At 43.7% G+C, this 12,044-nt stretch overlaps 1 protein-coding gene across 1 annotated transcript in view; it reads left to right on the top strand.

Moving 5' to 3' along the window:
* The first annotated feature begins 2,169 nt into the window (after positions 1-2,169).
* The window catches only part of efna3b (ephrin-A3b), a 39,588-nt gene continuing 29,713 nt past the window's right edge, over positions 2,170-12,044 (top strand). Inside the window, exons 1-2 of the mRNA XM_037274613.1 lie at positions 2,170-2,633; positions 2,836-3,062. Coding sequence (XP_037130508.1) covers positions 2,953-3,062 — 110 coding nt within the window. The 5' untranslated portion in view covers positions 2,170-2,633; positions 2,836-2,952. The remainder of the gene's footprint in view (positions 2,634-2,835; positions 3,063-12,044) is intronic.

Here is a 12,044-nt window from a genome sequence, read left to right on the forward strand (position 1 = left end):
GGACCTCCCCGCTCCTGATTTACAATCTCTGTCAAGATGTAACCAAGCAGAATATTTACAAGGCAAACCGGAGCAGGCTCCCACACTCCGTCAAGCGTGCTTTTCAGGTGAAGCACATTTCCCCCCCTCTCTCTGTGCTTTCTTTGGGAGAATCCGGTCATGCATTTTGAGTTTTTGCAATTTTTTTTTGCACACCCCAAGCGCCCAAGTAGAGTTTTTTTGGCAGGGATGTGTAGTATTCGAATGTTGAATCGAGTTCTTGGGAGTTACCTTGTTACTTTGGGTTTCGGGAGCTTTGCTGAAACTACGGTGGAATATCCATCACTGGAAAGTATTTTAAAAATTGCCTCAAAAATCAGTTTTATTTGAATCAGTCAGGCCAGAATGAAGCATTTGCCTTCCAGTGGCGGCACTAGGATTTTTTTTCTCGAGGTGGGTGGGGGGGGGGTCATTTTGGGGGAGCCTTTGACTTTCAAATGTGGTTCAACTGTATAAAATTTCCAAGAACTTGATGATACGTTTGTTGACTTGAATATGAAAACACAGCCAGAGGATATTGTCATCGATTTTCTTGTCTACTCTCTGTAAAAAACAGGCGTTCGGGTTTCTTCCAAAACTCAGCCTCTGGCTTTTTTTTTGTTTTTTAAATTCATCATTCTCTTCATGTTGGACTACAGGCAATAGAATCCCAGAGAAGATTCACGTTAGTGCCACAACTCGGCCGCCACCAGCACTCGGTGATGAAATATTAAGCCTCTCGGCGGTCGGTCGATCGGGCTCCACGTCGACATCCAATGATGGAGTGAGCGGACGCCTCATTAAAAAAAGGGAGAGAAGAAGAAGCGGGAGGTAGAACAGGCGGACCGCAAAGTGGGGCCAAGGCAAAAGAGCAGCGCTAGCAGTAATAATGACGGACGCAGTGAAGAAAGTTTGCATTGCGGGGACGACAAGCGCGGGGTTCCCCGATGGCGTCTCATCCTTTCTCCTTTTGTTCCTTTCTTTTCTGACCCAATAAATCATTCTGTCTTTCCTTGATCCCAGCAGGCGACACAAAAAGCCAACTTTTATTCCTGCCCACGTCTGCCCCTCTCGCTCGCATAGACACAGGAAGGGAGGGGGAGCAGGGGGGGGCGGCTAATTACTGAAGCTTTTACCAGGTCTCGGCAGGAAGGACCGAGTGCATTAATGTCTAACTGGGGGATATACAGCCTGGGTGACATGGCCAAGACTAATGAATGAGTGGAGAAGCGACTGCGGAGGGCAGCGGGGGTCAGGGAGCCGAAATGATTTGAATCATGTCGCCGCCTCGGCTGTCACGACACCCGAGCACCTGTGGGAAAGGCGCCGGACGGGAACGGTAAATGAAGGAATGGCTCGGCTCGGTTCGTTCTAACCTCGCAGGGCAGACGTTTAGCCGTGCCGTATATATCATTTGGGGGGGAACCTATTTTGCCAAGCTTCCAACTAACCCCTCGGTGACCCGCAAAGGAGATAAAGGTGCTGGATAAAGACGGTGGTTAGATTCCACAAAAGACAGTTTGTAAACGGTGATGAGCCAAGAAGAGATTAGCCTAGATAAGTGGTTCTCAAAAGTTTTTTTTGTTTTGTTTTTTTTAATACTTGGCTCCACCAACTATTATGAGCAGCATTAAAGCATAGTAGGCCCAAGTGTTTCATCAAAAACGAGCACTAAAAAGTAAATGTATTATTTTTGTTAGCACTGCAAAATTAGCCACTGTGCTTAAATGTAGAAAAATATACAAGTGAAATTATGGCTTAATTAAATGTGTGCATGTACTCATCTTCCAAAAAAAACAATACGAAATGGTTTGATGCAAATGTGATTCAAAACCTTTTTTTTTTTATTTACATACTCAGTGCTATTTATTAAAAAGTGGGCTGGAATGGAATATTTCAATTCTAGGTTATTAAAAATTGATTTGACAGAACGCATTAAACTGACAAGTCAAGGTACCACTTTTTTTTTTTTTTTTAAACGAAGTAGGTGAATGAGTCAAGGTGTTATTTCAGCCTTGAATGTGTGTGCGCTTGCATGTGTGCATAGTAGTAGGGGGGCGTGGCCATGCTGAGGAAAAAAAAAAGAAAAAAAATGGGCTCCAGATGTGTCCCCCTGGCTGCAGTCAGACGTTTCTGGCAGATGATGGGTGGAGTGGCTGACAAGAACTTGGAAGTGGCAGTCAGGCGATTCCCGATGTGCTTGCGCCACCACGTTGGAGGACTGCGCTTGTGACGTCGACGGCCGTGGGCGGGGCCACCCAAGTGAACGAGCGCTGGCTGCCAAAAAGGAGGGAGACGCGCGGAGGAGAGGAGCTAAGCTGGAGGCAGGCACGCGAGCGAGCGGGCTCATCGGAGGGAGCGATGCTTGTCGGATTGAACCTTGGATGAATTGTTTCGCTGCTTTTGATTGATGGGAGGACAAATACGAAGCAGAAAGCAGTTGAAAAAAACAACTTGAGGAGGACTTGTTTTTTTTTGTGTGACAACACTGCCTAATTTCAACTCTTTTGCCTTGTTTCTTGGAGCATTCCATGCTTGGAAGAAGACCAACCTCCCTCATTGAGCGTCCCCGGTCACCTGCGCTCCTCTGGCGGACTCAGCTGCAGCAGTTCTCGGTGAGCGCAAGGACAGACCACGTCCAGTTTTTTTTTTTTTTAAACACTCCTGTTGCAATGAAGAATGGCTCCGTGAGTGTGTGTGTATGTGTGCCCCGCCTCCCATTTATTAATTTCTACGACTAGTCCTGAAACAAAACGCAAATGCAGCATTCAGCGTGCTCTGTTTAGCAATGTGTTTGCCCTCTATTTTGTCTGACAGGCGTTAGCTGGGATGTTTGAGTCGCGATCTTTGGTGGGCTGAAGGCACCGAGCGAGAGAGAGAGCGAGAGAGAGAGTGAAAGTGGCCAGAGACACGGAGGGGAGGGGAACCGAGAGCATGGCTCTGGTACCGCTGTCTCTCTGGGTGCTAACCACTCTCACCTGGGCCAGCCCGCTCCAGGGGTCCATCAGCAGGCATTCCATTTACTGGAACAGCTCCAACATCCAGTAAGACCTTTTGCCTTCTTTGCTTTGTATGTGGAGCGTTATTTATTGTTATGATATTATAAAGAAGAAATGTGCTGGTTTTCTGCCCGTTCTTTCTGCTTTATTATATCCCACCGGGATACTTTGAATTTATAGTTATTCATCCACAGCATCCGCTGCAGTGTGTGTGTGCATGAAACATTTTATTGGAACACGTCTCAGCATGAGCCCAAAAATATATCAAAGAAGCTGTAAGGTCAAAAACAAAATCTTTTGACGTTCATTTTGTTCCAATTTAGAAACGTATGTGAATGTGAAACTGGCGACTTCGTACTGTGCACACATTGAAGTCACTTTTTGACATTAGCAAGTGTAAAAAGAAGTTAAGAAGACTTCTATTTAATTCACCAGGCTTTTTCTTTTTTTTATTCTCACTTATTGAAGTGTAAAAAAATTCAAATCAGTTTGGAAATTTAAAACTTTTTTGTCATATTTGTCAATGTGTGGCGGTGAAATAAATCTGCCATTCTTTGACCCAATTTCTTGCCTGATTTGATTGAATAGAACAGCCACCACGTCCAAGGAAAAGTAACCAATGGTCTATAGAGGCGGGGCTTATGGGGTGTCAATCATTTATCGTGCGCTCTTGGGCTTTGCGGACACACCCCTGAGGCTTCACAAAAAAATCAACTTCGAATTGACATGTAATCATGAAATCATTGTCCGTTTGAACAAATATGACAAAAAGTGATTTTTTTTCCTCTTCTCACTGCCTTGTTAATGCTGCTCCTTCACCACAAAAGCCAAAGAAAAAGCCAGCACACACGCCTACACTTAACCCTGTACCGCTACGTTCGGCACAACGACACGTTTCCATCTCGAGAGCGTCGAGCCTATCCCAGCTGACTTTGAGCGAGGGGCGGGGCACATTGTAAATGATTCGCGTTCACATCGATGGACGACCGTGTCGATTTGAACCCAGAACCTCGGAACAGTGAGGCAGATGTGGCACGCACGCCACTGTGCTGCCAAATTCACATGCATTCAATCTGGGATGTTCTTTTCAACCCGTTGTGCTTTCATCCGTTTGGAATGCATGAGAAAATCCACAAGACGTCTAACGAGACATAGAGTGATGTTCATTTCTACTTTTATCTCAGTCTTTCTTTCTTTCTTTCTTTCTTTCTTTCTTTCTTTCTTTCTTTCTTTCTTTCTTTCTTTCCTTCCTTCCTTCCTTCCTTCCTTCCTTCCTTCCTTCCTTCCTTCCTTCCTTCCTTCCTTCCTTCCTTCCTTCCTTCCTTCCTTCCCTGTTCTGGACCATTTCACTCGCACACACAGTTTTGCTCGTGTCCATATTGTTCCCCTCAGCATCGGCCATGCGGGAAGCGAGAGAGGAGCGCGAGTCTCCGGTGGCTCTCTGCTTGGATTAGGAACGCTTCTCGCGGCTGACCCCGTTGTGTTCCGTCGGGGCGTCACTCTTCAATCTCTCCCTTCTCTCGTCGTCGCCGAGCCTCCCGCTCATGTCCGCGCTCACTCCCTTGTCCTTTTTTTTTTTCCCGTCCCCTTAATCCTCTCGCCCCCCCCTTCGCCATTTAAGTGCTGCAGATCTTTGTCTCCTTTTCGCAACTTCGCCCGCGCTAACATCAAGCCAGACATTTTTTCTTATCGTGACCATCACCCAAGGTGATCCCAAAACAAGATAGTCTCCCCGGCAAGGTCAGCGAATCCTTGACAAAAAAAAAAAAATCTGATATACTTTTAAGAAGTACAAATGTTCCCCTATCTGCCTGTGTGAGGCTCATTGCTCATCTTTGATATGCGCTAGCTTATTTCAGTTTGTTTGCAACTCCCGGCCGCTTTTATTGGGCCCCCAAGACAAAGAGATGAACTGCCGCTGTCACTTTTTATGACTGCGCTTATTAAAGATGTAAACAATATGAAAACTCAGCCGGAAAAGAATCAAGCATTTAGTCGTCGGTCTTATCAGTCATCCGTTATTATTTTTTACAACAGGAAATTTCAGCATGGGGGAAATTGACGCCGTCTTTCTCTGTTATTAACTGGCGTGTTGTCTGCATCAAAACAAATAATCGCTCTTCTCAAATAGAGCCTTAGTATTTCTGTGCAAGGGGAAAAAAAAATCTTCATAATTACCTCAGTTCCGAGTCGCTATTGTTCGCCTGAGCTCATTTCGACCCTGTTGCCGACCAAAACAGCAGCACCTCCCGAAGCAAAACAGTCTCTCAGTGCAGAGACCTGCAGTGAGTCATAAACATGTACAGTTAAGATGATCTTAAATATGTAGAAATGACATTTTGGAAGAATTATTTTCATGATCCAGATTGAATTACTCACCCGTTGAAAAACTTGATAAATATTTGGTGGTTGGTGGCAATAAAGGGTAAAATGTTGTGGACAACTAAAAACGTCCATTCTCTCGACACACATGGCTGACATTGCTCCAACCCGAAAGCTATAAAAGCATGCTGTTACAAGTGTGCCGATACTATGCCTCCCGATACTACCATCAGTATTGACGCATCCGTATACAAGAATGTACTAGAGTGAATAAACATCTTCTGGCCACTATATAAATAGTCATTATCAGTAATTGGTCGCATTCGAGTGGGTCCAATAGTCGTGGAATGGCAGTGAAAATTGCTGCATATTTTATTGAAACCTTCAAGCAGATTGGCCTCTAATACCTTTTAACTTTCCCTTTATTCTTGCAGGAATAGTTAAACCCACTTTATAGCAAAGGACTTGAATACGTCTTATTAAAAGTTCCACGTAATTAGGTGTCTTTCTTCGCCGGTGTATCACTTGGCTCTCGGACAAAGGCTATCAGAGAGCGGCTTAATCTGTAACCTGACCCTCCTGATTCCTGCGCTGTGTGCCAATCGTCCTCCCAGCGGTGTAGCCTCCTTCACTTGTGTGTCTTTGCGGGGAAAAAAAAAGACGGCACTTAATTAAAGAACACGCCGTCTCCGTGGACCTGATCTTCACGTCTTCCTTTTGTCTTTTTCCTTGCTTGCATAGACGCAGTGTCAATGTACTATATAAATATATAGACATACCCTAAGATATATATTTTTTTAATATATTTATTTATATTATTATATTATGAAAGAATGTCTAATTTCCTCTTTCACGCTATTGTTGAACTCCCCTCTCGACAGCAGATCCCACTCGCAATATTCGTCGTGTCCATTCGCCGGACTCGGCAACACCCACTTGTTGTAAAGGTTGTTGTTGGCATGAGTGGTGTCTCGCCGGCGGCGCTGTGGACTCTCCGGAGTTTCTCTCACTCGGCGTTGCGGCGCGGAGGTTTCCAAGGCCAATAATAAGCTGCGGCGTAGCTGTCAGTGGGTGCGGTAAACACACTGTAAAAGCTGCAGGCTCCTCATCCCGCATTCTGAGCTTTCTCATCAACCTCGTGAGACAGACCGTTAGTAAGGATTAGCGGCTTCATAAATAGATACGACTCGGCATTCATGTCCGGCAATATGCTTCATTTCCTGCTTTCGCATAAAAGACCATCAGTCACTTGCCACTATTGTCCCTGGGCGCATTCATGGCGCAATGGCTCGTGCTCACCCCGCATATGTGTGCGAGGCTGCTGCAGATGTCGCCGTTCGCTGGCGGGTGACGGAAACAAAAATAAATCCATCCGTTCATTAAATGGCATATTATCTTCCATCACCTGGCAATTAGCCACCGCTGTGATTGCGTGTGCGCGGCCGGTGTTTATGTGTGCCAGATCTAATAATGTAGCAGCTCACTCATTTGCTATTTGCTGGCTAGCCGGTGATATAAGTGTTCGAAATGAGTTGTTTTTTATTTTTAGATGTTTGTTTGGAGTCATGTCACTCATGCTGGTTTGCATCTTGTGTTTACAAGTACCAAGGGGCCTTGAGATAGAGTTTCATTTGTTGCTTGAACTCAATTAACTTCAAATCATCCTTCCCTATTGAAATGAATAGAAATGCCATTAATCCGTTCCAGCTTCCCGGAAAATTTGGGGGAATAAGTTTATTAAAGTAATGTCGTACTCTATATCGCCCCTTTGTAGTTTGAGTGACTTGGCCACCAGGGGGCAGTATAGTCCTGACACCCAGACAAAAAAAAGAAGAGTTTCACAACACATAATCGATTGCGAGCCACTATATGACAACGACGAAGTGTCTTTGGGTACTTTGAGAGGCGCTAGTTAGTTATTATAAAATTATTGTATTAGTCTACAGCGACTTTCATTGGGTCATATTCTAAAGTAACTCTTATTTGAGTGCAATTTTTTTTGCTTCTCTCCCCACCTTTGTCATCTGGCCCAAGTTCCACGCCAACCTAATGAGGACAACCGTTAGAAGATAGATGTACCGAACAAACTAACTAACCTAACCTTTCCTCACTCGCAATGCTTTTATGTTTAATTATAGCAAAACAAAGAGCAACAGGAGGTTGGGGGGGGTCAACATAATAACATTGATGATGTTTGACCAACGCATTTATTCCTTCCCACTCCTTGTTCAACACAATAGCGTTTTTTTGTTCCGCGTCGAGAAGTGTAGCGTCGCCATTAAACAAGCCAATCAAGCGGGCTCCTGACAGCGGCGCAAACAATTCATCGTCTCCCAGCCCCACTTAGCGCAACAACATTTACATTTATGAATATGTGCACAAAGGAGACTATTACTCACACACTATCTCGTGGCGTCTGTATTTTTTTTTTGCAGCCGCATTAGTATGTACGAGTCATCCATCATGGACTTTTTTGCTCTGTCGCTAGATGTCAGATAGCACCTCCGCACGCACACACCAGCTCAGCAATCATCATAGCGGTTATATAGATCCGGCCGTGCCAGCGGTCATTAGTCACAAATAATAAGGCCTCGCAGCCTGCGAGGTATGCACTTGTTTCGCTTTTCGGGAGCAAAGTGTGGGAAGTTTTTGTTGGTGTGCGCGCGTGGCGTGCCGCAGACACTTGCACCTCGCACGCCATTAATTAGAGACGATAGGGAACGCACCTGTGTGATGGATGACTGCTCTTGGCGTAATAAGACGCTCTGCGCGGAGTAAATTTGGATAGGCGGCAAAGAAAGTCATCGTCTCAAACTTTGAGTCCAAATTTGGTCTCATTTTGACATCTCGTTTAATTTGAGGCTAGTGCAAGACTTAATTTAGCTTGTGTTCCTGTTTATGTTACCGGTACAAAAAACATATTTGTAATATTGGTCTCGAGATGGATAAAGTTAAGGAAACTGACGTTTTAAGGTGACTTTTTTTTTGATTGACAGGCGATAAGTCTCGAGACACCGCCTCCTGGCCTAAGTCAGCCCCCTCGGTGACCCTAACAGGATTAACGGTTTAGAAAATGAATGGACTTAAGGCTACATTGACAACAAAAGCACATTTTCCCACACTTTGTAAAACATTGAACATTGAAGACTTTTAGTTATCTTTAACTTTACACATACATCGTAAAATGTCTTTATTTTGCTCTAAAAACCAACTGAAAGGAAATTGGACTCATATTTGCTCGTTTTTTATCATTCAGAAATTGTCAGTCAAATTTAAAGGGAGAATAAATGTATTTATTTGATTTTTTTCTTTAAAGGGGTTTGAGGAACAAATCCGACGTAATAGTCTTTTGTTTAAACAAGTCTTGTCTTCCACACATTTCCACAAAAATCCCTCACATTGATGTGCATAATAATAACGTAAGACATGGAAATGAAGCTCGACTCGCTCTTAATTGACTGTTTCATTCCCTCCCGTGCTGATGAGGAACTCATCAGCAGCACTTGAGTGAAAATGAAGTATTGATGTCCAATGCTAACTGTGATTGCTTTGAACTCAAACGTTGGCTCAGAAGGTTTAAATAATATAAAGGCCAATAAATGTGGATTTGCACGTTGATTGGGTGACAATTGAGAACAAATGACTGATTCAAGGACATTACTTTACAGTTTAGGCTCAAACCAGGTGGATTTTTTTTTTTTTTTTGCTGAAACTTTAGTGCGGAAATTGGGCTCCTGCAATTTAAGTCGACCGGCTCCTCTGGGAAGACTTTGGAGTGCGTCTCCGGGAATCTTTGTTCCAAATGCACTCAAGCAGGCATTTATGGACTTTATTTGAGCAATGGACCTTCGGCAAAGTTTTGTAAGAAAGTTCGAAGCGTGGAAAAAAAGTACAAGTGGATGGGAAAGGAGCGAGGAACTAGTTTTTGCGGCGGCGTAAGAATATGCGATCACATGGCACAAGCACAGGCAGACTTTGGGGTATTTTACGATTTTTTAAGTCTTTTTTTTTTTTTTATTTAAAAATTGAAAAAAAATGTAAATAAAAATTAAGAATATTGTTAAAATTTCAAATTTTGTTAAAATTTCAAATTTTGTTAACATTTATTTGGTTTTGTGGATACTCTGAGATATCATTGCGCCACCCCCCCCAAGAAAAAAAAATCCTAGCACCACCAGTGAATGGCGCATATTGCATACAGATTTTCCTGTAAGAGCATTTTCATCCGGACACGATAGTTATACTAAAAGCGGAATTTGACAGAAATAATAGATTGCGTATTTTTGAAAATGCCTCTAAAAAAACAAAAAAAAAACAGAGGCATCGGCGCATTTATTAGATGCTGTCACAACTCATGCTAAATGCTAAATACATGCCAGTAAAAACCACATGGCCTGAAGCAAATAAACACACACTTTTTCTATCCCTGACAGCCAAATCGACGACTGACCACCTCTCCCTTCCCCTTTGTTATCTGCCCGCGTTTTAGCAGAAACGTAGGGTGAGACGGGAATTTATCTTCCCCACCCATGTGTTAAATTTGAACAAATTGCCCACAGAGAACAAATCCCACAGTAAAAGGCTGCAGGCAAATCACACACACACACAAACACATGCACACACACACACTTGCTGTCAGTCGATGCCAAGCTTCGGTGGCGTAATCAGGTGCTAATAACAAGGCCACGCTGTTTACAACCTGTTTTCAAAGCACTTATATACATCCATAAATATACAATGTATGTGTGTGTATGTGTTTTGAGCCACAGCCCTTTAAGCTACCACACACACACACACATGCCCCCAGCAGATGTGCATATGGCGTGCTTGCAGGCTAATGATGGCAAGTCTGCAGCCTTATGCCGAGCGGCGGTCACAACAGAGCAGAGCCGGCTTGTGTTAATAAAGCCGAGCGACACCACAATTAGGGTTTATCCTCTCGGGGATCGTGTCATCCTAGCCACCTGCCCCGGCTAGAGGTGCAACTTAATAACACTTAATGGGGCTGCTGCGGTGGAAACTGTAAGGTTGCACACAATCTGGTTGAGGATCGGGAAATAATATTTCCCACGGGAAATAATTGGAAGTGGGGTAATCTGGTCTGCATTGGTAAATTTGTTTATGGTATAGGCAATATTTGATGCCATCAATTCTAGGTGATGTTTAGTGTCAAACAAAACACATGTATTTCAAATGACCACATAGCTTTGTCGGTTTAGGTTAATGCTAACAGAAATGCTAAAACACTAACAAACAGGCTAAGGGATAGCATCTGTGTTATGCGAACAAAAACGGTGGTGCAACACATGTAGTCAGACAATACTCATAGGCATCTTTAATGAAGAGATTTGTTTATACTGCCCCCAGGTGGCCAAGCTGTGCACACCAGAAGGAACCACACAATGTTCTTTGAATTAATGCAAAAAAAAGTGTTATTTATGTCATGAAAGTGTCTGGATAAAATACAAAGCAAAAGAAGTGGTACCTCAAAGCTTTTTAAGGAAAAACGCCGGTAGAATTTCAATTCTGGAGGGGGCATTTGAATTCCGTCTTTTTATCTGCTTAATGGAGTCAGTGAGAGCGGCGAATTCTTTGAGAGACACTTGATTATGAGGGCAACGGAGGTCGCCTAGTCAACAAACACACACTATGCCGATTCTACCCGCAGGAAGAAAAAAAAAAAAAAAAAAGCCGACGTCTTTAATTGAGGTTTTATCCATTTAAGCTGTCACAAAGCGGCCGACGCTGAAAGCTTTTTAACCGCTCCCATCGCCGTAATGACGCACATCACAGAGTTAATGTGTCTGAGCCCCCCCACCCACCTAGCGGAATGGGCTGGTCCAGTAATTATACGAAAATTGGGACACCGCTAAGTGAATTATGACTTTGTTTTAACAAGTCACAGGGCAGCCGGGCCTGAAATATTTGAACGCAAACGACCGCACCATGTTTGTAATTAGGAGCGGAACTTTGACGGGATAGTTTAGCGCATCTTGGCCTGGGCGCATTCCGTGCCGTTGTCTGCTGCTTCTTTTGTTTCCTCTCTTGCTGTCTGTTTGTGTTTGCGCTCAATTTACTGACAATACTACACAAACACAAACACACTTCTCTGCATCACTTCTTCTTTCTTCTCACTCGCCGTCGCACAACTCTGCGTGTGCACGTTTGTGCGTGTGTGTGTATGTGTGTTATTCCTTCCTGCTCGTTTATGAGGGATTAACGTTTTTGGCTTCCCGTCCTGGAATCGATCGATCCCTCCGCACGAAAAGCAAACTTTGGAATTTGCACACGTGTGAGTTTGTCGGAGTCACTGCGGAAATTAACTTACTTACAGCAAATTTATATTTTTGTTGATATCGGGTGTTTTTTAATTGTATATATTATACTCATTACGAATCCTCAAGGGGGCTGATGAATATTTTGTGTTGCACAGACACGGAGAGTCAGTGGAAGGTTGCTCAAGGGCAGCTCGAATGTAGCAAACAAGCGTCTCTCCAACGAGTTTTTTTTTTACTCGGGCCACCATGTCTGAAAACGTTACCTCTTCTCTGACCTCACTTTATTCTTGTGATTGATGACTTCTAACAAAAACGATCCCGTCAGAATCCATAATGTGGCATACGCGTATCCGTGGCGGCTCTATAAATTGAAATAATATATTTCTCCGTAGATGCCTTGTGAATAAATGACGTCTCACCGCTGTGA

This window comes from Syngnathus acus, chromosome 16, assembly GCF_901709675.1.
Source record: "Syngnathus acus chromosome 16, fSynAcu1.2, whole genome shotgun sequence".
NCBI classification, from domain to species: Eukaryota; Metazoa; Chordata; class Actinopteri; order Syngnathiformes; family Syngnathidae; genus Syngnathus; species Syngnathus acus.